This window comes from Aaosphaeria arxii (genome assembly GCF_010015735.1).
Source record: "Aaosphaeria arxii CBS 175.79 unplaced genomic scaffold BU24scaffold_11, whole genome shotgun sequence".
Lineage (NCBI taxonomy): Eukaryota > Fungi > Ascomycota > Dothideomycetes > Pleosporales > Aaosphaeria > Aaosphaeria arxii.
This window is the reverse complement of record NW_022983484.1, coordinates 20,491-44,995: the sequence shown is the minus strand read 5'-3', so window position 1 is coordinate 44,995 and position 24,505 is coordinate 20,491. Positions and strand designations below refer to the sequence as shown.

The 24,505-nt window shown below is 48.9% G+C and overlaps 7 protein-coding genes across 7 annotated transcripts; 6 read left to right on the top strand and 1 right to left on the bottom strand.

The window, feature by feature from the left end:
• Positions 1–557: 557 nt before the first annotated feature.
• On the top strand, positions 558–2,149 carry BU24DRAFT_413889 (uncharacterized protein; the record flags this gene model as incomplete). The annotated part of the gene is made up of 3 exons (XM_033526184.1): positions 558–701; positions 779–1,329; positions 1,384–2,149. 3 exons carry the CDS (start codon positions 558–560, stop codon positions 2,147–2,149), a joined length of 1,461 nt encoding a protein of 486 aa, XP_033378619.1.
• Positions 2,150–6,095: 3,946 nt separating this feature from the next.
• Positions 6,096–11,675, top strand: BU24DRAFT_454679 (uncharacterized protein). Its single transcript, XM_033531332.1, has 3 exons — positions 6,096–6,621; positions 7,162–7,589; positions 7,708–11,675. The coding sequence occupies exons 1-3, from the start codon at positions 6,587–6,589 to the stop codon at positions 11,184–11,186; spliced, it is 3,942 nt and encodes a 1,313-aa protein (XP_033378618.1). The 5' UTR covers positions 6,096–6,586; the 3' UTR covers positions 11,187–11,675.
• Positions 11,676–12,677: 1,002 nt separating this feature from the next.
• Positions 12,678–15,109, top strand: BU24DRAFT_54987 (acyltransferase ChoActase/COT/CPT). The gene is made up of 3 exons (XM_033534380.1): positions 12,678–12,887; positions 13,001–14,700; positions 14,763–15,109. The coding sequence occupies exons 1-3, from the start codon at positions 12,842–12,844 to the stop codon at positions 14,850–14,852; spliced, it is 1,836 nt and encodes a 611-aa protein (XP_033378617.1). The 5' UTR covers positions 12,678–12,841; the 3' UTR covers positions 14,853–15,109.
• A 440-nt stretch (positions 15,110–15,549) lies between these two features.
• BU24DRAFT_356606 (malate dehydrogenase) lies at positions 15,550–16,896 on the bottom strand (the record flags this gene model as incomplete). Its single annotated transcript, XM_033523906.1, has 6 exons — positions 15,550–16,146; positions 16,207–16,301; positions 16,352–16,460; positions 16,515–16,555; positions 16,613–16,730; positions 16,831–16,896. The coding sequence occupies 6 exons, from the start codon at positions 16,894–16,896 to the stop codon at positions 15,550–15,552; spliced, it is 1,026 nt and encodes a 341-aa protein (XP_033378616.1).
• A 1,673-nt stretch (positions 16,897–18,569) lies between these two features.
• On the top strand, positions 18,570–19,338 carry BU24DRAFT_54944 (uncharacterized protein). Its single transcript, XM_033534379.1, has one exon. It carries the CDS (start codon positions 18,679–18,681, stop codon positions 19,075–19,077), a length of 399 nt encoding a protein of 132 aa, XP_033378615.1. The 5' UTR covers positions 18,570–18,678; the 3' UTR covers positions 19,078–19,338.
• An 831-nt stretch (positions 19,339–20,169) lies between these two features.
• BU24DRAFT_427406 (uncharacterized protein) lies at positions 20,170–20,621 on the top strand. The gene has a single exon (XM_033529220.1). The coding sequence runs from the start codon at positions 20,176–20,178 to the stop codon at positions 20,377–20,379; it is 204 nt and encodes a 67-aa protein (XP_033378614.1). The 5' UTR covers positions 20,170–20,175; the 3' UTR covers positions 20,380–20,621.
• Positions 20,622–22,092: 1,471 nt separating this feature from the next.
• Positions 22,093–24,048, top strand: BU24DRAFT_472389 (GMC oxidoreductase; the record flags this gene model as incomplete). The annotated part of the gene is made up of 5 exons (XM_033532742.1): positions 22,093–22,156; positions 22,211–22,563; positions 22,618–23,403; positions 23,451–23,787; positions 23,837–24,048. 5 exons carry the CDS (start codon positions 22,093–22,095, stop codon positions 24,046–24,048), a joined length of 1,752 nt encoding a protein of 583 aa, XP_033378613.1.
• Between the last annotated feature and the right edge of the window lie 457 nt (positions 24,049–24,505).

Below are 24,505 nucleotides of genomic sequence, written 5' to 3'. Positions count from 1 at the left end.
GTTCTCCGCCCTTGGCCCTCCGCCCGCCGCCAGGAACAACGTCACCGTCTGTCCCAGTCAGAGCAATTCAAGAATCGCAGTTCACGCGATTATCACAGCAACGACTCCCTACATACCTCGCGTCTATTTACAAACTGCTTTTTGTCATAACGAAGCGTACCCTTTCGGTTAATGCACATCTTGCAAACCTCTCAGCTACCTCGTTCTTGATTGCCCTTACGCCCTCGTCTTTTTTTGTTTGCCAACCGCATCTAGAACCATCCTCCTTATCGATTTTGCATACATCTTCTGCTCAAGGCCACTATCGGAAATAGCCACGACTGAGACCGCAGAACAGATATCCTTCTCCCCGCCGTCCCGCAATTCACAAGGCACTGCGCGGGCTTTTGTGGCCGCAGAGCTCGCGCTGCCGCCATCTGACTTTCGCTCACGCGTGAGTACCTCCTTCCATTGCGCAACTTCCATCTGACTCACATTTGACTATAGTTCCTCTCGACGCCGCACGTATAACTATCCCCGTACCGCACACTTCAAATTTATACAAATCCGCCTCCAACATGGCCGACCACTCGTCATCTCGTCCACAGCATCAGAGCCCAGCCCACCGTGATATGATGTTCTGCCATGAGTGTCAGGATGAGTGGTATCGGGATCAACATGGACTCACTTGCCCGGAGTGTGGTTCTGACTTCACCGAAATAGTAAGCATGTGCAGGCAAAAGGCAGCTTGTGTCAGCGGCTGCTGCTTTGAGATGTTTTCATTGACACCAGTCTCCAGATTGAGGACGACAACGATCCTCGAGATCATCATTTGCAAGACCACGGCGAAAGTGACGACGGCACGGATTCTCTGCCAGGCCTCGAGGAAGTGCCTCCCTACCAAGACCTCGTACACACTCCCTGGCTTGACAGCGTTCAGAACGAAAACAGGGCTCAGAACAATGACCCGGAGGAAGGAGACATAAGCAATCTACAATGGCGGCAGGTGGGTCCCGGTCGATTTGCTGTGACAGGCACAATGTATCGGACTGTCTCTCCTCATGACCTGAGCGGAGGAGGGGGCGGAGGCCGAGGCGGAGGCCTGGATACCGGTCCCATAGGTGGCTTCGCGGCGATGCTGAACTCAATCATTGGAGGGGCGCGCCTTCATCAAGATGTTGAAGGACAAGACCCAAACAGCCAACACCAACACACCCATGCACCACAGAATACTGGTTCAGGAACAACCGCCGATGGCCATAGATTCACGTACACGGCTGGAGCACGCCTTTATCCTCGAGATGCCAACCATCCTGGTCCTCAGATCGAGCCCTTGGACGAACTCAACAAGTAAGTAGCCACCGATCGAACTCGAAGCGAGTCATGTTTCTGACGCAATGACAGCGTTCTGGTAGGTCTCATGGCTGCATTTGGCGAAGGCCCAGGCGGAAATCATCCTCATGCTCATCATCACAATGTGCACGCGCACAGTGGACCGGATGATGATGGGAGTGCTCGAGGCACACCGTTGAGCCCACTGATGGCACTTTTCTCTCAGGTAATGGCCGGAAACGGCCAGATTGGAGATGCAGTTTATTCGCAAGAAGCTCTCGACAGAATTATTTCGCAACTCATGGAGCAGAATTCAACATCTAACGCCCCGGGCCCAGCCTCGCAAGCTGATATTGACTCACTACCCCGTAAATTGGTCACCAATGAGATGCTAGGTTCGGAAGGCAAGGCAGAATGCAGCATTTGCATGGATGAAGTTCAAATTGGGGAAGAAGTGACTGAGTTACCATGTCACCATTGGTTCCATCATACGTGCGTTTCAGCATGGTTGGCCGAGCACGATACCTGCCCACACTGTCGAAAAGGCATCACTCAAAGGCCCGACGCTAGCAATCATGCGGGCTCATCCAACGACCGCAGCACAGGTAACCCCAGTGCTGCCGCAGACTCTATGCAGTCTCCGAATCCTCCTATGCCAGGCTCTTTCGAGGTCTCAGGAAGTGAGCCATCAGGGAATGCCATGGAAGACAACGACCCTTCGGCGTATCGTCTACAGAACACAGATCAAACACGACCCCAGGAATCACGACCTTCAGATAGTAGCTCTGGTGGGATCGGGGGTATATTGAGGAGGGGGCTTTTTGGCCCGCAAAATTAGAGACTACGTTAAATAGTTCTCACTGCTCCTCGATTGCTTAGATGGCCTTGAGCAGGGCGGTGCGAGGATATGACAGACCCGCGGCCATGGTATCTCTTCAAACAACCAATCTGTAAATGATACCCTCTAGATATGAATTCAAATGCACACGAGCCGTCACGACAATCCCATCAGCTTCTGAGTAAATACAACTTCCTACTGGTGGACTTTCCAGGTCTCTCTCTTGAAAACGAAATGATGGCAATTACCAGTAGCTCTCCTTTGTCCTTGAGTCCGGCGTCCGACGGTTTCGCGTAATAACACAGCGTTGGTTTATATTATTCATGTTATTCACGTTTGTCTGGTAAAGAACCATGGTCGCAGATAAGTCGAGTCTCACAATAGATATCGTTGAAATGGACACCAATACACAATGGTCAGAAGCAGGTGCCGGCTGATAGTAGGCATTGCTATAAGCTATTCGACTGGATGGCCTTGGTTTGTCTATCGTATATTATGTGTCTGGATTGTTCCCTTAAAAGATTCTTATTACCTCTTACGGAGATAATGTGATCCAAGTATTGAAGCCGAACGGCCTCGTGTCACGCTGGATGCAGTGCTATTTGTTCATGTCTCTGGAGGTCGGTTTTAGGCATTTAATGATCTCGTAGGAGACGATGTAGGAATGCTGAGATGTGACGCAACAAAGGTCGATGCGAATGACTTGAACAGTCTGCGGCGACCTGACGTGTCGATTGAGATATGGTAACGCGGATATTACATTACCTTCATCCATTCCTTCCCAATGAGATAGACTGCCGCCGTGTAAAGTGATCGAACGAAGTGATGTGTCCATGTACAAGCTGCAGGCGAATCTGCCAGCTAGCTGTCACTGAAGATGCATTCTGGACTTCTGCCCACCCAATTGAAAAGGCAGTATGCGATGACAGCTCAGAGCGGAACAAGGGTGTGCGCAAACACTTCAGAGAACCATTAATCTTGGCAAAGTCTGGTCCGTGGAGGGTCGGCAAAAATTAGTTAACTCCAAGTACTCCGTACTCACGCTGTTATTACTGTATACACGAAATCGTCACGATTTGACAGGCTAAAGCACTATACTATCCTCCTGCGCTCGCAGAAGAAGTAATCGATTGTCTCTCGTGATTCTTGTTGCACAAGACAAGAGACAGAATCATGTAATCGACCTAGGTTAGGTAGTTATATCATGGTTCCATTAATTAGTTAGTTAACTAGTTAGATGGGTGGGATGACAAATGTCTGGTCTCCACTGCTTCCGCTGTTTATGCTTTCATCTATTGACATATTTTATACCACACCACAGTGACCACAGTGGTACACCACGCCGTATCTACCTAATTACGCCGTCACTTTAGTTGTGGTCGAAAGATGGAGTCTCGTGCAAGGAGCATTGGAAATCCCAGCGTACATTCCATTATTGCACATGAGCATGACTCGATTTGATGGATCAACCAAGGGGTCTGAAGTCTGTTCACATCTTTCATACACGGTAACAGTACTCGCCCAACTCCTCGGGACTTTGAAAGTGTAAAGGCTGTTTTTTTCCTTTGGCGCCGCCATGGCCGATCCATGGTAATTCAACTCGCCCACTCGCCAAAGACGATGCGCAAAGGTCTTCCTGCAGTCGATGCTGTATCGCCAGCGCATCACGATTCACGGCTCTACCTGGTTCGGCGGCCACCCCGGCAGCAATGACAGATTCTTCCCATCTTTCTCGCACTTCTTTCCCGCTGCATGCTCATGGGATTCACAGGAGGAAACCATCAATTTACTTGTCTGTATAGAGTACGTGGGCAGTACTGAATGGTATCGTATACTCTGTAGTTGCGTCGTAATTGTCGCAAGTATTGAATTGATTGGTATTGTACTGTACAAGCTCGTACACCTTCTCTATTCTAATCCAAATGGCAAACTATGTAATTATGGAGTACGGAGGGAGTATACTGTGTCGACATAAGTGTACATACACAGGACAGGGCGAAGCAGGGGCAGGGCTGCCAGGACACAGAGGGGACAGGCGGGAAGATGGCGCGCCCGCGATATGTATCTGCAGGGCCACTAGAGCCCGTGGAGCTTGACGAGACCCAACCTCACCTGTTCGCATGAGAGGCGCCGACGACAGCGTATCGCACAGAGCAAGGTGGGAACCGCCCGCTGCAAAACATCTTGACAAGACCGTGTCACTGTATACTGTACACAGTAATGTACATAGTATGCAAGTAATGCGGCTACAGTAACTAGTCACGCAGTAATTACATATCCAGAGTCAGAGGTGTTGGAGGGTAGGCTGTCAGGGAGTCTGTGGAGAGGTAAACAATGATTTGGTTGATCCGGCAATGGGAGAACCGTGTATGTACTCCGTATTGTAGAACATGTCTTGTGCCGATGGGCGATTTTTTGCTCTAATCATCAATAATGGCCTATACATGATTGCACAGCATGGTTCGCAGAATCGCAGCTGGTCATTATTATGTTGTGTGTTGTCAACACTTGACACACGTAGTGCACGAGGGAGGCATCGCAACAGACTTCGTTCCAACCATCGACTGTCCCCTGGTTCTAGGTACACAGTATTTGATACAATCATTCATGCATCATTCATCCAGGTTGTTGTTGGCACAGAACGATTTTGCTATCAACTGACGCATGGAGGCAGTGATGCAGGTGCTCTCAAAGTATTATGGGCAAATGTACGGAGTACTCTGCTCCGTACACGATTTGTATCTATTCTGTTCCATTCATACGGAGTACTCGTGCACAAGAAGTACATACCTACATTGCTTGACGCCACAAAACTTGTAATGCAATGTAGACAGATAGATGTACTGCACTGTGTACGGATTATCGCGTGCACCAATTCATCTTGGACAATGTCCGTTGCGCGAAGCCGTTCGGCCTCGACCGTGGCATTTATTGCATATCGGGTACTAGACTAGGCTCGCTTAAGTTCCTTTGAAGATCTTCTTCTTGTTGTTCATTCCCGTCTGTTCTCCACGTTTGTTGTTGTTGAATCTGTCTGCTCTCCAGACAGTCAGGATAGTTGATATAACACTACCTCTCTCTCATTATCACTCTCAATTCCCATCAGCAATTGGGATACGCTCGATATATACTCCATACTCCGTACTCGTGTTGTACATATACTATCTCTTTCCCGTCGCCTCGACGTAAACCATCCATCGACAAGACCAGACCTTCAAGGTTCCAATAGAGATCACTGTCACCGAGGATCTCTACTGTACCTAGGTACGTTGTAGGAGCCCAGTTACGTGCTTGCTCGTTCGTACTCGCCACGACACAGGCCACTGTGACTAGACCCCTGCCAGTGGTTGGCAGTCGGTTCATCCATCCACGCAGTAACTAATAATTGCTTGTATAGTTACTTACGGTGTACTCCGTAGGTTACATACAATACCTTCATGTAGACGTAGGTAGGTCGGCATCCAACCACCAGCCGCCGATACAGGTAACAATCTACGGGAACACGCAACCCACGCACACCGCACGTTGCAAGTCGCACGGCGCACGCCACACCTACACACGGACTCGCATAGACACATAGACACACACACACACGCAGGCATACGACCCGTGCATGTGAGTTGTGCATTGCTGTGCTGTACAAGCAACTTATTAGTAGCTTTTCGACTAAGGGTAGTAACTAGTGGTCCTAGTTAGTGCCAGTGGATACAGGCAGTCATTTACAGTGTAAGTGATTTCCCTAGAAACTGAGCCGGGGCGCGTAGGTGGGCGTTAGTGTAGCATCTCCCCCGGACCCCGTCAAGTTGGACGACGTGCTACGCGTTGATTGGCAAAGGAAAACTCAATTCCTCCCAAGCGCAGGGTAAATTTCTCTGCCCATCCCATCCCATCCCATACAATCCATACACAGTACAGTCAGTCCATACACAGACCTCCAATGGCCATACCGCTTTCTTGCAATTGCAGTCCTTGGGGGTCCTTGGGGGTCCTCGGGGAGACTTTTAACGAGAACCTGCCCTGCATTGCATGCATTGGCCGCTGCTGTGTTGTGCTCGTACATAAAAGTCAATCCTTTCCCAACGCCTTTTCACTGGTCTTTCTCGGTCTTGATAGATGGACATGACCCCATTCTGCCAGGTCCTAACTTCATTGACTACTTGTACACAATCAAACTAACGACAAAACAAGACAAACCTCCCTTGAGAGAAAGATACCTACCTGCCTACGGAGGAATACCTAGGTCGAGAATTGAGGATAGTCAGAGAAAGAGAGAAGATACTCCGTAGAGAGAGAGCGAGGAAAAAAACTTTCTTCCAATCTTCTCTTCTTTCTCACTCTACTCGACTCTATTTCTCCCTCTCCCTTCATCCACTCTACCACTGGTAGCACGCTACTATCATTGCTATTACTGCTGTTGCTACTGCTACTGCCGCCACCATGCCCAGCTTTGGAAGGAGTCGGTCGAGCTATGAGTAAGTACAATCACTTTCTTCTGCCTACTGTCACCTTTACACGTCTACCTACCCTACCTACCTACCTGCCTACCTGCCTAAGGTACCTAGGGTAAGGTACCGAAGTACCTACCCACCTAGGTACCTAGCCTGACCTAACCAATATTAAAAAAAATCCATTTCCTATTTCTGTCATGTCCTCCTTCTCTTATCCTTCACCGTCACTTCGATCAAACCACCACACCCCCCGGCTCCAATCGTCATCCACCACCACCACCATCACAATCATCAATCACTCAACCTTTTTTTTTTCTTTCCTTTCTCTGTCAACACTCCACACCGCAACTACTATTCACCCCTCCCCTACCCCTCTCACTTCCTCTTCCTCTTCCTCCACCTCCACCTCCCCTCTTCATCCTTCTTTCTATTCATCTTCCTCGTCCTCATCTTTCTACTACCACTACTACTTCTCTATTCTCCCTCCCTCTTGTCCTCCTCTCTACATACCAATCAAATCCCTCTATAAGAGTCAACACCATTCTGACATATTCCCTCCGGCAGTACCACCGCAAAGGAACAGAAACAAATCCTTGCGGACATCAACGCCGGCTCTCAAAAATTTGGGAGGAAGCTCTTGCCTAAACCGCCTACTCAACCACGAGGAAAGAGCTCGGACACTATCACGCCTGTGACTGTCCTCAGCCCAGATCCACAACAAGAGGAGCGTAGAGGCCGCAAATCCACCTCTTCAAATAGACCTAAGCTTCCCAAACGCACAAGCAGTATGCGAAGAGCGTACAACTATTTCTTCGGCGCCGCACAGGCACCACCTTCGCCCACGACACCTCCACAATCTCATCCCGCCACTGCTGATGACGAGGCCTCGCAACCCACTGCGAAGCCTGACGAGCAGACCCAAAGGGATGTTCCAGATACACCGCCTGAGACGCCAGCAGCAGATAGGCATCCAAGTATCCAGCGAGAGCTAGGTAAGCTTTTCTCTTTCCCTCAACTTATTCTTGGAAAACTGCAATGCAATGCAATTGCCGGCCAGATTCCGCACCAGATCTTCACTGCATTCGAATGGTAGCTAATACACCTTTCCAGAGCCCGAATTGCCATCTCCGCAAGCTAGCGATTCCCCCCAGGTGAAGATCGAGAAGCTCCAAGCTAAGCTAGCCAAGATCGAAAGCGACCTACACGAAGCCAACAGGGTCGTGCAGCAACAAGATGGCACCATCACCGCCATTAACGAGGAGTACGCAGAGAAGGAACGGGAGTTCGAAGAGCGCCAGGCTGCTCTGCAGCAAGACAAGAAAGACCTTGAGGAGCACATGGTCAGCGTGGTTGTGCAACAAGTGCACGAGGCTAAGGCGAAAGAGCGAGTCACCATAAAAGACGAGTGTGAGCGAGTGTTCAACGACAAGATGGAGCAAGCAACGCGTGGCTATGAAGCTCGGATTGCCGACCTGCAGAACGAGATCACCCAGTTGAACACCACTATCAAAGAGCTCAAGGCCGAACTCGCTCAACAAAATCAAAGCAACTCAGCACCTGCGCCTAGTGCAGACTTGGAAGCCAAGGACGCCGAAATTGTGACCCTTACCTCGGAGAAGAAAGCCAAGGAAGATGAGCTGGCAGCTGCCACGAGCGAACTTGAGTCTCTGAAGGCCTCTTATGAATCCAACAAGGCGTCCACTGAGCAGGCGCTCGCCAGCCTTCAGGAGGAGCTTGAGACTGTTAAGACCCTTCACGTGACCGACAAGTCTTCTGCAGAGGTGGCCCTCAGCAAAGCACAGGACGAGCTCGAAGCTCTCAAGGCCACTGTAACCGAAATGCAGGACCAGAAGGGCTCCTCTGTTCCTCAGGCTGATTTAGACTCCAAGGTGGCCGAGATCACTGCCCTCACCTCGGCAAAGGAGGCTGTCGATGATGCTCTGGCTAAAGCTCAGCAAGAAGTGGAGGCTTTGAAGACAACCCATGCGTCTGACAAGGCTTCCACCGACGAAGCCCTGGCCAAGGCAAAGGCAGAAATTGAGGCTCTCACGACGACCATTACCAGCCTGGAGTCTGGGAAGACAAACACGGACGAGGCCCTGAGCAAGGGACAGGAGGAGCTCGATTCACTCAAGGCTGCAGTAGCCAAACTCGAGGCGGAGAAGGCCACCACTATCCCCCGTGCGGACCTGGAAGCCAAGATCAGCGAGGCAGAAGCCCTAGCTACGGCCAAGGGGGAGCTTGACGTTCTTGTTGCCAGCTTGCAGAAGGAGGTGGAGGAAGCGAAGGCAAGCCATGTCGAAGCCACCACAGGCCTGACCGCGAAAACGGCGGAGCTCCAGCAATTGACCGAGACACACAACGCCCAAACAATCGAGGTTGAAGGCTTCAAGAAGGAGATCGCATCCTTGCAGGACCTAGTAAAGTCGGCAGACTCTGCGAAGGGAGATGCTCAAGGTCTTGCTACCAAGATTACCGAGCTAGAGGCCGCATTGAAAGAATCCCAACTCGCTGTCGGTTCAAGTAAGGATGAGCTCGCGACCGCTCAAGCAGACCTTGCTAGTGCCAAAGAAGCCGCCACAAAAGCTGCAGACAGCGCACAGGAAGGTGCTGAAGGACTTGGCGCGAAAATCGCCGAGCTCGAGACCGCTGTCAAAGCCTCAAAGGAGGCATTGGAGGCTAAAGAGGTCGAATTGGTCGAGGTATCAAAGAGCCTTGAAACAACCAAGGGCGACGCCGAGACGCTGCATGCAAAGATTGCTGACCTGGAGCAATCGTTGAAGGACTCCAACCAGGAAGTCTTGAAAGCTACCGAGGCTGCAAAGGGGGATGCTGAAGGCCATGCGGCTAAGATCATCTCCCTCGAAGCATCCCTGAAGGAGACGGAGGCCACCTTATCAGCCAAGAATGCCGAACTAGCCACCGCCCTAGAAGGATCTAACAAATCCAGCGATCTGGAAAAGTCACTCGCCGATGCTGAAAAGTCTCTGGAGACGCTTAAGTCCGAGTTGGCTAGCAAATCGGATGCCTTGCAGGCCGCAGAGAGTGCAAAGGGTGATGCCAGCGTCTTGGAGACCAAGATCTCGGAGCTTGAAGAGAAACTCAAGGCCGCAGAAGAAACCGGACGCACTGCCACGGATTCGGCTAAGAGTGAAGTAGAAGCCTTGAACAAGAAGATTGCCGACCTCGAAGCTGCACAAACCACTTCTGCCGATCAGTTAGAAAAGGTCGCTGCCGAACACGACGCTACCAAGGCATTGCTCAAGACCGCTGAGGAGGCAAAGGCCGCTGCCGAAGAGGCTCTCGGCGAGCTGAAGGAGAAGTCGTCCGAGCATGAAGCTGCTCTCAAGGCAGCACAGGAAGCGCATGAAAATACAAAGAGTACATTGGCAGCTTCTGAAAAGTCGTTGGAGGAGAAGACGCAGGCCCACGATGCTGCTCTGAGCTCATTCCAGAGCGAGATGCAATCCAAGCTTGATGCTTCCGAGGAAGCGAGGAAGGAGGCGGAAGCTACACTTGAGAAGACTAAATCCGAACTTGAGGCACAGGTCAAGACAGCCACCGATGATGCCTCTGCAAAATCTGCAGAGGTTGTGGAGCTCCAGTCTCAATTGACGGCTTCTCAGGCTGAGTCGAAGGAGGCATCTTCCCAGTTGGGTGAGCTCAAGGTTGCACAGGAGGCCAAGGCGGAGCTCGAGGCGAAGCTTGAAGCAGCCGTGGCCGAGTCCGCAAAGCACTCCACCAAGGTAGCCGAGCTGGAAAACAAGATCACCGAGCTTTCCGCCGCCGATAGTGCCAAAGCAGAACTGGAGGAGAAGGTGAAGCAGCTCTCAGGAGATGCCGAATCTAGTGCGGCCAAGGCGTCCGAGCTGGAGAAGAAGCTCGCAGAGCAGGAGGAACAGGTCAAGGCTGCCAATGATGCATCCAGCGCCAGCTCCGAGAAAATTTCGCAGCTGGAGCTGAAGCTAGAGAATTTGGCCGCGGTCGAAACTTCGAAGACTGAATTGGAGGAGAAGCTCAAAGAGACGAGCAACAATGCCGAGTTAAGCGCAGCTAAGGTCTCTGAGCTCGAGTCCAAGATCGAATCTCTTTCTGCTCTCGAGACGACTAAAGCTGAGCTTGAGGGAAAGCTCAAGGCTGCGGAAGAGGAGACAAAGTCTGCTGCATCCAAGGTCAGCGAACTTGAAGCCAAAGTCTCAGAGGAGCAAGAGAAGTCCAAGGGTCAAATCGATGAGCTTAGTGCAAAGGTAGAGAGCCTCAAAAAGGAACTCGATGAGAAGGCAAATGCTGTCGAATCGAAGGAGGCACCGGCAACAGCTGAGGAGCCAAAGGTAGAGGAGCCAAAGGTGGAAGAGCCAAAGGTGGAAGAGCCCAAGGTGGAAGAGCCCAAGGTGGAAGAGCCCAAGGCAGAAGAGCCCAAGGTGGAAGAGCCCAAGGCAGAAGAGACAAAAGCGGAGGAGTCTCCTGCGGAAGAGGCCAAGGAGGAGGACTCGAAAGATGAGGAGGGCGCTGCCGCTCCCGAGTCAAATGGAACCGCAGAGAAGCCGGCAGGGAAGAACAAGAAGAAGAAGAAGAAGGGCAAGAACTAAGAGATTGGAGAGGGTAAAGCTGTGGGATGGAGGAATGTGCGTATAGAATGTTGCGATGTTTTGTTTACTTTCTGGCATAGGCATGATACCCTCCATATTTGCGCTCTCTAAGCGAGTAGGTTGCAGGTGTGGATATCGGCGGGAGAGTGCATATGGTTTGTTTGGTTTTTTGCTTGGTCTTACTTTTCCTTTCTTTTTCCTTTGAGTGCGAATCTGGCTCGAAACAGACAAGTTTGTCCATCTCAGTCAGAGACTGCATGATGGTTCGCATGACACGATGATGATGATGTAAACCCTCGACGGTTTGCTAGCGGGCAGCTTTATGCCTTTTACGGCTTTTATGGCATGGCAACGACATGACAGAATGCACTGGAATGAGGAAATGTATCTTTGATTGCGTCTGGAAAATAATAAAAGGAACGAGTCAGCAATAGAATATTATAACAATAGTTTTTGTAATCCTGACACTGGCAGACAGATACAGGTCGGTAAATGCATTTCATGTTACTGCATTGACTTGCCTCAGTAATGACGATGGTTGTAGGTAAAAGAAGCGTACATATGATATTATGGGTACTATATGCCCACCAGTAGGTCGAATTAATCAACTACATACCCAAGTATAGGGACCTTAGTCACCTACCGAAGATAGTTAACTAATTAGTACGAGTAGTCCATACTCCGTAGTAACTAATAGTAATTCTGCCCCCGGATACAGACGGGTTCTTCTGGACGTTTTCCACAGTCTACTTAGTCGTCACTTCAGTTACTGAATCCGCGCTAGCCTAAATACGGGACCATTAGCAGCGCAGTTCTGACGAGGTACCTGGGCACCTGGGTTCAAGCTTCAAGGTACATGCTATGTACTGTGTAGGTACCCCAACCGTACTCGGTGGTACCTACCGGAAGTGCCATCACGGAGTACTAGGTGCACAATTGCCTCAACTCACTAGGTACCTCTAGGTATGGAGCAAGTACATAACTAAGTGCCTAGGTACTTTTTGTTGCAACACGCACACATGTCGATGGAGAATCATTTGCAGCATCTTCCCCTTCCCTTTCCAACCGCTGACCCGGTTCAATGTTCAATGAATTTAAAATAAAGGGATTTACTACCCATCCACGCATCCAACAAATGCTGTGTACGTGTTGTGTACTACGAAGTGCGCATCTGCTGGTACCGCCCTGTGCCGAGGTAATAAGGGAAAACGCTCGGTCTCGGTCCCGCGGGCTCGCCCAGTCCCTCTCTCTCATCATCAACTTGCCAGCTTGGTAGAGAGCGAGAGCCTCCGACATCGAAACAACCCACCCCCCGTACCTAGGTAGCCTGTCGGACTAAATTACTATTTCTCTACTCTATATATCCTCCTCCTTCTCTCCCTCTTTCCCAGTCGCTCCTCTCTCGCCCCTTTTTCTTCCTCGAAATTCCCTTTTCTCCTCTCCGTCACCTCATATATCACGGCAAATGTTCAGTGCACTGGCACGAGCGCGAGCCCCCGCCTCTATCCTCCGCACGAGACTACTCCCAACCCAGTCCTCCAAGGTAATTTTCTCCAACCTCGGTCTCCAGCAAAATATCTCAAGCATGGGTCATGGACATGACCTCATCCATGATCGGACTTGTATTGACCAAAATGCTGCCATAGATCCTCCCGATGGCGCCCGTTCAACAAGCCCGGAAGCAGAGCTCGCTGCCAGCAGGTTCGTCACTACCATTTTCACATGTCTATCCCATCTACTTGCTTGACAGGGCCAATTGGCCAAACCATCACAGTGGTAGTCATCCTGCCATACTAATTTGTTTGTGCGAACAGGATATAAAGAGGATCACGCAAAGGGCGCAATGTTACGGTTCGAAGACTCGTTGCCTCGGCTCCCAGTGCCAACCCTCGAGGAGACTGCCAAGCGCTACCTCAAGTCCGTTCACCCGCTGCTCTCCCAGTCCGAATTCGAGAGTACTACAAAGGCCGTGAAAGAGTTCGTTGCACCTGGGGGACCAGGCGAGACCCTCCAGAAGCGCCTCGTCGCACGGAGAGAACAGCCAGAGGTCCGCAACTGGATTGCGGAGTGGTGGAATGACGCTGCGTATATGGCCTACCGCGACCCCGTGGTTCCCTATGTCAGCTACTTCTACTCCCATCGCGACGATCGGAAGAGGAGGAATCCCGCTAAGCGTGCCGCTGCCATCACAACCGCTGTCCTCGAGTTCAAAAAGGCAGTCGATCAGGGAACACTCGAGCCAGAGTACATGAAGAAGCTCCCCATGGCCATGAGCTCGTACGAGTACATGTTCAACTGCAGCCGCGTTCCAAAGAAGCCTGCAGACACTACCGTCAAGTTTCCCCACAAGGAAAACGCGCACATCATCGTGATAAGGAAGAATCAGTTCTGGAAAGTGCCACATGAGGTCGGGGGTAAGCAACTCAATACTAGCGAGCTTGAATTACAATTCAACCGCATCTACGAGAAGGCCGAAAAGAGCACAGGTGTCGGGTTGTTAACATCCCAGAACCGTGACGTGTGGGCCGAAGTCTATCCCCGGCTGAAGGCTGCCTCTGAGGTCAATGCTGCGTCAGTTGATGCGATCGAATCCGCATCCTTCGTCGTATGTCTCGATGATGCATCGCCCGTTACTCTCGAAGAGCGTGCTCACCAGTATTGGCATGGTGATGGATCAAATCGCTGGTTCGACAAGCCTCTGCAATTCATCATCAATGACAATGGAACCTCGGGCTTCATGGGCGAGCACTCCATGATGGACGGTACGCCTACTCATCGCCTCAACGATGAGGCCAGCAAGATGATCTTCACCAATGCGCTCCCGTTTGACGATCCTAACGTCCGCTCCGACCTACCCAACCCAACTCCATTGCGCTTCAACATCACACCAGAACTGCAAAAGGACATTGGTGATGCGCAAGCTCATTTCAGTCGCCAAATCGGTGCCCATGAACTTCGGGTCCAAGCTTACCAAGGTTATGGCAAGGGTTTGATCAAGAAGTTCAAGTGCTCGCCAGATGCGTACGTTCAGATGATCATACAATTGGCATACCACAAGTTCTATGGCAAGAACCGCCCAACATACGAATCCGCCGCCACTCGTCGCTTCCAGCAGGGCCGCACAGAGACGTGCCGAACCGTCTCCGACGAGTCTGTAGCCTTCTGCAATGCCATGGCTGACCATGACACTCCCCCTGAGAAGGCTCAAGAACTTCTTCGTAGCGCGCTAAATGCGCACGTTAAATATATTTCTGACGCATCCGATGGTCGTGGCGTAGACCGACATCTTTTCGGTCTTAAGAAATGCCTAAAGGAGGGTGAACCGGTGCCTGCACTATACCAGGACCCTGCATACAGCTACAGCTCGACCTGGTTCATCAGTAGCTCGCAACTGAGCTCCGAGTACTTCAATGGCTATGGATGGAGCCAAGTGGTCGACGATGGCTGGGGAATCGCGTACATGATCAATGAGAACAGCATCCAGTTCAATGTATGCTCCAAAGGATTGGGTTCGGTAAGTACATGCAACATACTTTGGATCAAGCATGGCGAATTGGAACTGACCGCCCGAAACAGGAAAAGATGAGCTTTTATCTCAACGAGGCTGCAGGAGATATGAGAGACCTGATGCTCCCCACCCTCGAAGCACCGAAAGCCAAGATATAGGTTGTGTCGTCTGTAAGAAGGTAAAGATACCGTCTTCGAACGTTTTGTATATATAAGTATCCTGCACGAAGCGAAACCGCATCGCACACGTGCCAACATGTTTATATTGTTACATTTCACAGTGTCACAAGATAGCATTGTACGTTCTGTTTTCAGCAGAATTTAAGTAGATCGAAATAGAATCTATCTGTCGCCTCTGACTCCCCTACGCAAATCTCGCCTTGAAGCTCACTAAATATGGAGTGGATTCTGTTGATTCGATCCTTTGCCCTCACGACCGTCCGTCCTACTTCTACACACATGAGCAACCTGTCTCCGTTCGCCCGGGAGTCACCTGACAAGGCATGGTGTAAATTTGAAGTGCGCATATCAGCCCCAATTGGGAGATGTACCTAATGATGAAGTTTCTATATTTACGTCAATCATCACATTCCTAGATCATACACCTCAGGGAAGGTATGACAATAGAGAGTTCATTTTCTTATCGGCTCCAAAAAAAAGATCTACACATGTAATGGTGAACTCCTTCAAGATTGCCGAACGTCTTCATTCGATAAATTCATTGCCAGTCCGATCCAGTCCTGGTGGTGACTCAAAATACAATCGCTTGATGCACATGAATGACCGTCCACAACACCGTTCACCGTCCTTCCCCTTTCATGGTCGTATGCAGCTCATTGCTTGGGTAGTGTGTGACTTAGTTGCCAGGGTTCTCCTTGACGAATTGGACACCCTTGGTGATGTTCTTCTTCAAGTCGCTGATGCAGACGTCGAGGAGCTTCTGCTCGTACTCGGTGATCTTACCAACGGGGTGGATCTTCTCAACACCGTTGGGGCCTAGCTCAACGTTCGAGGAGAAGTACTCGCAGCCTTGGTCCTTGTAGAGGGGCGAGTCAATGAAGGTGGGCTCGATGACGTTCTTCTGGCCCTGAGCAGCCTTGAGCAGAGACTCGGCAAAGCGAGCTCCGGCCATGGCCATGGAGAGCGTGGCAGAACCAGCACCATCCTTGGCCTGGACGACCTCATCACCACCGAACTGCACACGGTGGACGTATTGGTCGAGCTGCTCGCCCTCGAGGTTGTATCCAGACTGAGACAAGAGAGGGACGATGGTCGCGCCGGAGTGGCCACCGACAACAGTGATGTTCTCGTTGGCGGGGTCGGTGTTCTTGATTTGAGAGATGAATCGAGAAGCGCGGACAACGTCTAGAGTAGTGACACCAAAGATGCGCTTGGGGTTGTAAACGCCCTTGGACTTGAAGATCTCGGCAGTGATGGGAACGGTAGAGTTGACCTGCGACGGTTACTTTCAATGGCTCTATCATTCCCAATTTTATGGTGGCGCAGAACATACAGGGTTGGAGATGATCAAGATGTTGGCCTCGGGGGCGTGGTCTGCAGCGGCCTTGGCCAAGTCTCGAACGATGGAGGCATTGGTGTTAAAGAGATCTAGCGCATGGTCAGATTGTTCATCTCTCGTTGTGCGCGGTCAATTGTACCATCACGAGTCATGCCGGGCTTGCGGGGAACACCGGCGGGGATGAGGACGATCTCAGAGCCCTTGAGAGCCTCGGCCAAGCCAGAGGGAGTTGCGTCGTAGCCGCGAACCTAGAAGCATGTTAATCCTTACGTTGGGAAGAACAGGAGAATTGAGCTTCCTACCTCGCTCTTGGTGTTGATGTGGCCAATATCGGCGGCAACACCTGTTCATCATATGAGCCTTCTTATGCAATAACGTGTTTGGGACAGCGAATGCTCACCGGGAGCTAGGCGGATATCATAGAGGGCGAGCTGGCTGACTCTGGGGTTAAGCTTGAGCAAGAGCGACAATGGCTGTCCAATGCCACCGGCAGCACCCAAAACGGTGACCTTAGATGCCTACAAAGAGATTGTCAATCACCAGCAATGGATAGAGGGTGTGGAAGATGGGATTAATATACTGGCACCACCCAGACGGTGAGTTCAGCAGAGTACGTACCTGGCGGGCAGATGCAGAAAAGGTGCGGCGCTGGACCTGAGCAAAAGCTTGTCGAGCAGCGAACATTGTGGCGGAAGAATTGGAATGAGCTGGAATGGAGAATGGAGAATGAAGTGGCCGGAGAGACGAAGAGGTGGTGGTATGGAAATTAGTAGAGTCGAGTAGGTAAAGTAGGTGAGTGAATTATGATCCGACTGACGAGAGTTAGTTTTCCGAGGAGCTAGCTTGGCCGGCCTCGGAGAGCTAAACTGGATATGGAAATACTAGAACACTTCAAGGCATTGACACTGATTATTCGCTAATCAGATGATCTGATAATACTTTGTCCTCTTTTTTTTCATCCTTCTCTTCCGACATTTATGGCTACCTAATGCTACTCACAACTCTCTATGCATGCATTCGACTCAGCATCGTCATACTACTTACCACTTATGTTCTTTGATTCGGCATTTCATTACTTAATCACAATCCCAGAGAAAGGCACCATGGCCTCACATACCATCTTCTCCCTACTGACCTGGCCATGATCCGGCCAGTCCCATGATGGCATTCATTACCATGCCATACTCAAATCATAGTTACTCGACACATCACAACTATGTAGCCAATGCAGGGCAGGTTATTTGTCAAGAACTCACGAAAAGCAGAATGCCAGCAGAGTATCACTGTGTTCACCTGCTCTTCTAGTGCCCTCTTCGTACTCTAAATCTTCATGATCGTGTAGGCGAAATGGCAAGAGCATCGCGAAACGAAAGATAGGGAAGCTTTCAATAACAGTGATAAGAAGCAAAAATGCATGGATTCAAGATTGAGGTATAGAAGAGGCGAGTTTTGACTAACTTCACACGTATTGTCCAACCCGTGCTTCAACGAATCATGAAAGCATTCTTTTTAAACCCCGATCGCCCCGGTCCGTCGTCTGCACCACCCCGGCCCTATCTCATTACCTCTTCCTATTCCCACTACTATATACATATATAATCGACACCTTTTTGTACGAGTACAAGACTGGCATTTATCGAGGGACTTCATTCGTAAGTTGGCGCAACTCAGCACAGCACGCCAACGTTTGTCTACAGTCGTGTCTACTGGAGGATTTGGGAACGTTGCCAATTGCTATACCAAAACAAGGATAACCATTGGTCCTTACTACATCTGAGACGGGCGTGTTCGTTTCAGCGTCCTGGGGTTGCAGGAAAGGACCGTATCACCATCCCACGGCAAGCCACAGGTTCCACACCATTAGCACACTAGCAATGAGGAACTTGCGTTTCTGTTGTTTCGTTTATAAGACAGGGCATAAACATTTCCGGCAAACAAGCTGCGGACTCCGTACCGTGCATTACACATCGCCCGACAACACCCTTCGCTTTCTACCATAAGATGGACGAGGGGACGAGGAGTTGCAAGCGTATAGACATCGGTGCATCAAATACGATATAATGATGCTTTAATGATGATTTAACGAGTGTACAATATTTAGACAAAGGAATGTTGATCGCTTTATGATTGCAGGCCTATCGCTAGATATAGGCAGGCATTGCGCCAGCCCGTGCTTCTCAATCACGCCTCTGACAAGGCCGTAAAATGAACTGGAGATCCTACAACCCCGGAACACGAACCGGGACATTAACCCTGGCTGACTGTACGGTGACCCACGTCATGTTCTTTGCTCCTTATATCCCAGGGGTTTCCGCTGCTCGTCTTTATTCTACTCAAAGTCATCACTTGAAAACCACTTGCAGGCTCCTTTAATCCCCTATCAAAAGTACACTCGCTTCATTGCCAACCTTGCGCTAATCGACGTCCATTCGGTTTTCTTTCCTACACTACCTATACTCGCACACGATGCCAGCACTTCATCTTCCATCCAACAGCCCCGGATTAAGCCTTCCAGCATCACCGCGACCAATGCGACAAACGTTGCCTAGCCTAAAGACGGACTTGGTGGACAACGAGACAGCTTCCTCTCCCGCTCAAGAAAAGGGTTATGCAGCGACATCAAACAGCAACAGACCGCGAAGACAGGATTCTCTCATCTTTATGAACGCTACTATCCCACTCAGCCCAACTTCACCTCTCTCCGAAAACAACCATGGACCATATGACGGACTTGTGCCTCGAAAGCGAAGCGGCCTAGCGAGGCTGTTCTGCTGCTTTGGCCGCGAAGAGAGCGCTAGGCGACGAGCCATGAGATCCATGGATTTCGAAAAGGTCGGAGAGCGACAACACTGGACGGAATATTGAACGAAGTCGAACCAGATCTACAACAACATGTTGGGAGCATTTAGTCACATGGCTTCCACGTTTTTCTCTTTCGCTACATATTTCCTTCCACACCTGTATCATTTTTTCCTCTTCTTATATCCCTTTCTCTTTGTTCTTCCTTCAAGATTCGTATACCTTTTTAGATTTCTTCCAGGCTGTAAAACGCCTTATCTCTATCGGTTTCTCTTTACTTTCATTTGCATAGCGTCGGCGTTCGAATACACGCCCACAAGGAATGGGGGTGTTTTGTCTTAGTGGGTTTATATTACATGTTCAGCTAGTAGAAGGGCGTCACGTATGCTCAATCACAACCCTACCTTCTTGCAAGTTGGAATATACAATTTCATAACTACAATATGTACAATGTATATGACGAGCGCAGCGATAGGGTAGATATCTCATGTGCTCAGTTTACCCTCTCCAATATACTTGTTCATCAGGAGCTTTTTTTCTTCCTCTGCTCAATATTCATATCTGCTTTTCTTGGTCCCAGGCTACATTTTATTTCTTAATATTGGGATCCGGTAGATATCGATGCATTGAAAATGAGTAGTTAGTGCAAGGGGATACGACTGGAATTATTGCATACATGTATTCCCTACACTCCTCAGGATGATAATTAGCATAATGCAAGATTAATTCACCATGCTGGGCACAAATTGCCCGCATGTGATCTAGAAGTAAGTCATAGTGGGTTGTCTTTGCTTTAGGTGATCAACAATTAGTAAGCCAAATATTCTCTGAGGTTTGGCTTTCCAATATGCCAGGAAATTGCCTATCACAATACATCCATCAGCATTGAATCAAATTCCATGCTTCAACTGCTGGCTGCTTGCCATAATATAATCGAAACCTGTGCACTTACGAGGTATGTAAAGTCACCACGTTCTGATATTTGGTATTGGCATCATGCTATAGGTCTGTACCTACGCCTGCGGGGTGGAAAGCCCGATGAGTGACATCAACAAACTACTGAAGAAGTTCGTACATTGGATCCACAATAGACTGCGAATGGGAATATCGTTTAGCACCTTGAAGCTCATAGTAATCGCTTACACCTGCAACCAACCTCTTGGAATGGAAATATCAGATGTTGCGGCTCGTGTGGTTATGGAGTATCTCCGCCCTTCCTCTGAACGTGTCCGCGGCACTGCTATTTATTCTTTCATTCCACCACTATTCGGTAACGAAATTGTCGAAACATTATGCGGTGTCATCTACGGGCTCTGGATTGAGTTTGGAATTGTCGCAGTTGGAACATTTATCGGTGAGAGCAAGTAAGCTCCTCCTGAAGTGAAGGTACTTCGAATTACTTATGATAGTTGGCAACTGGGTTTTGTTCAAATAATTCGCAAACTGGAGCGAACGAACCTGAATTCTGGGGCGATGGCTCGTGTAGTACGCGATAGAGGTTTCTGGATTATTCTCATAATCTGCATCTCAGCCATGCCGCCACATTTCAGAGTTGTTGTGTTCTCCACATACGATGTCAAGTTCTACCACTTTCTTATCTCTACCCTCCTCTCACTACTAAAACAAAACTTTCTGGTCTATTTTGGTGTTCTTCTTGTTGAGGAAAATAAGGATACTTCCGCACAAACTATCGTCTTGGTGGTTGTGATCATTTGACAATAGTCATGGCGATTTGGATCTGGAAGGAAATGAAGGTTATTAACACAGTTCTTTTACAGGAGCAGGAGCAAAGGCGTAGAATTGGGATAGCTCTAGATCATCAGGAGTACAATCAGAGCAATGAATACGACTAGATCGATTCGACCACCGGCCCAGGGTATTCAGGCTCACCAGCACCTCGTGCCGGTTCTGCGTAGTAGACAAGCAATGCCGGGGTATATACCACCGTCATTGTATAACTAAGAGGAACAATAATAGCAATATTTCCTAGAATTTTAATTTTTTAATCTTCGTATAAGGAGAGAATATGATGCCCGATTGCTAGCTCTTGCATTAGATATTACTCTACTGCAGTAGATACACGAAGTTTCCTCACTTTCTCCCCTGTGCAATTTTTCCACATATCGTTGTTTTTGCCCCCCCTCCCCTGATGGTGTTGCTAAATATAACTTAGTTTGGATTCTACGAACGGCTTCTAACGGAAACCAATTGATTATTCATTGCGCGCAGACCCGGTAGCGAGTAAGAAGAGTTATAGGCCTGTAGTAATAGGAAAAGACCTACCATCGCCAACAAGGTGAAACCCTTCTGCCCATCATATAGCATGTCTAGACGTCATAAGATCGTACACTATGATCTTGTTATTCAGTCATTGACATGTACTGTTGAGTCGATGACTTGGGTACTAGGCCGCCGGAATTCTTTTTCGCTACAATACGAGATGCGGAGCCACGCGGGAATAATAGTCTGTTTTAACAATTTATACTTGAATCAGTTCAGTTGCTTTAGGGCTATACTGTACAGAGTACATTGCGATTAAATTCATTTAAATTGCCTATAGTGTATAATATTGCAATATCTGAGTGAGCATGTTGCAGTTTCCTTGTTGCAGCATAGCAACAAATTGTTGAAACCACTTATAATCCTTAACAATTGTGCGTAGCATCATTATGACTATAGGTGTTGATGTTTTTAATGTATTTGTATAATGGCTAATATTGGGGTTATTTCTATCTCGGAAATAACGTGGACTTGTCATACAGTCTTCCTGATCTAGTCGTAGCATACGGAATCGTCGGAGCAAATTACACAGTAAATAGGTGACAGCTCAATTGCATCATACAAACAATCGCAATAGCCGGCCAAGGCCGAATTTACAGAAAGGCCATGTTCATATATGATGCAAGAGATAGGAGAAGTCTATATATTGCAGCATCCCCCGAAGTGCAAGACTATACAACAGCAAAGGAACATCAATCTTGTTGATAACTCATCGCAACGCATCCCATCAATACTTTAAAACATCCTTTTGACTTGAAACTCTCATCGACTAGTAATATAAATTCAATCCCAGCCTTCAATATGGTTCACGCACCTACTTCACCCAAGGACGCCCAGTCAAGTTTTGACTTCATTGTCGTCGGAGGTTTGCTTGCCCATATCAATTGATATCTACTATTCGGATTTAACTCGTGTGTAGGAGGCACTGCTGGATGTACTATAGCAGGTCGGTTGGCTGAGAATCCCGATGTAAAGGTACTCGTCATCGAAGCCGGTCCGCACAACAGCAACGATATTGAGATGATTTCGACACCTGGTCGGGCATTTGAGCTTCGCGGTAGCCAATACGACTGGAGCTATAAAGCTACCATGATTGACCGCCCCGAATATACTCGCGTCGAAAAGCCTGACACAAGGGGAAAGATGCTAGGCGGTAGCAGCTGTGGTAACTACTTCACGTGGGTGAGAGGTAGCAAAGCTACAATCGATGATTGGGTTGAGTATGGCGGCGAGACATGGAGCTGGGACAATTGTCGCGAATATTTTGAAAAGGTAAGCAAATAATTGCACGATAGAGTCTTCATTCAGCACTAAAACCAGGTTTAGTGCTCCACATACCATGATGATGAAATGCTATACCCGGAAATCAAAGGCTTGGGCCGCGACGGTCCTATTCATATTGCCCACGCACCCCTCATTCCTGAGCTAAAACCTTTCCGCGATGCCTTGGAGGAGGCATGGGTCAGTAAAGGCCAGGACCTAACCAGCGATGTCTACAACGGACATCAAAGTGGGCTGTTCAAGTGCGTAAGCACTGTATACAAGGGAGTTCGATCAAACGCATCGGTCAGCGTTGATGGTAAACCTAATGTTACGATCATGCCTCTGACATACTCGAAAGTCATTGAATTTGACGGTAAGAAGGCCGTGGGAGTCACTGTTACCCACGGCGGTCGCGATTATACCTTCCACGCCAGGCGCGAAGTTATCGTGTCACTTGGTGTATACGAGAGCCCCAAGTTACTCCTCCTCTCCGGTATTGGACCAGAAGATCAACTGAAACAGCACAACATTGGCGTACGGGTTAAATCCAACCATGTCGGGGAGAATCTGCTCGACCATCCCATCCTGGCTCATTGTTTCCGTCTGAAAGATGGATATGGACTCGATGGCCATTTGCTACGCCCAGGCCTGCAGAAAGATGCCACGATCCAGGCATATAGACGAGCCAAGGAAGGCCCACTGAGTAGCGGTCTCTTAGAACTCGTGGCGTTTCCGCGGTGCGACGACCAGTTCAAAACATCGAAAGAGTACACACAATATTTGAAGGAACATAATGATGTTGATCCCTTTGGTCCAGATGGACAGCCTCACTTTGAGATTGACTTCGTTGTAAGTACTACATCTCTTGCCCTTACAACACTCACTGATAGTGATAGCCCATGTTTTCTGGCCCATTCCAGTGGCATTTCCCTTCCCCTCCCGAAGGAGACTGGTTAACTGTCATTGTCGATCTTATGCGGCCGCTTTCGCGTGATGGATATGTCAGACTTCAATCGAGCAATCATCTAGACCAGCCAGAAATAAATCGACGGTTTTTCTCGGACCCGCTTGATATTGTCGCATTACGCGAAGGTATTCGGTGGGTAGACGATATTCTGAAGACAGGAAGCGGGATGAAGGACATCATTGGCGAGGACTACCCATGGGCCATGCCTCGTAACTCGGACGAAGCCATGAATCAGATGATTTTGGAACGATCTCAGACCGGATTCCGTAAGTTTCCCATACGTATTTTTTTTGATACATTACTGATTTATTGAAGATCCCTGTGGAACCTGCAGATTATCTAAGACTATTGAGCAGGGTGTTGTTGACAGTAATCTCAAGGTACATGGTACCCAAAATTTACGTGTCATTGATGCTGCTATCTTTCCTGTAATTCCAGATTGCCGCATTCAGAACGATGTTTACATGGTAGCAGAGAAGGGAGCAGATTTAATCAAGGCGCAATATCCAGAACTATATAGTGTTTAATAGATTAAGAAGGTATACTAGTAGTTAGTATAATAGTTAATTGATCATAATCTATCATAACCTTTAAGATCATTTTAAGCTAGCCAATAATACATACTACCTGGTAGCCATTAATAATTATATCTTATCTTTATATAATAACGTGTTTCATAAGCGAGCTGGCACCCCAAGCGAGCTGGCACCTTTTCCTAAGCTTATGAACATCGCAACCTTATTACAGTCTATTATCACAGTAAAATCAAAATCCTAATAAGCTAATCTATTCTTCAGAAGCCTCGCTATCAGTCTCTAACTCAATATCGGCCGTGCAGGTGCGTGTATTATGCCCAGTCTCCTTACATCGCCCGCAGCGCCTTTCACCGCGCACCCTCTTCGCAGGCATCTTACTATCCTCACACTCGTCCCTCGCAAGTAGATCACTTATCTCACCCACAGTTTGAGACTCTGCTATGTCCTC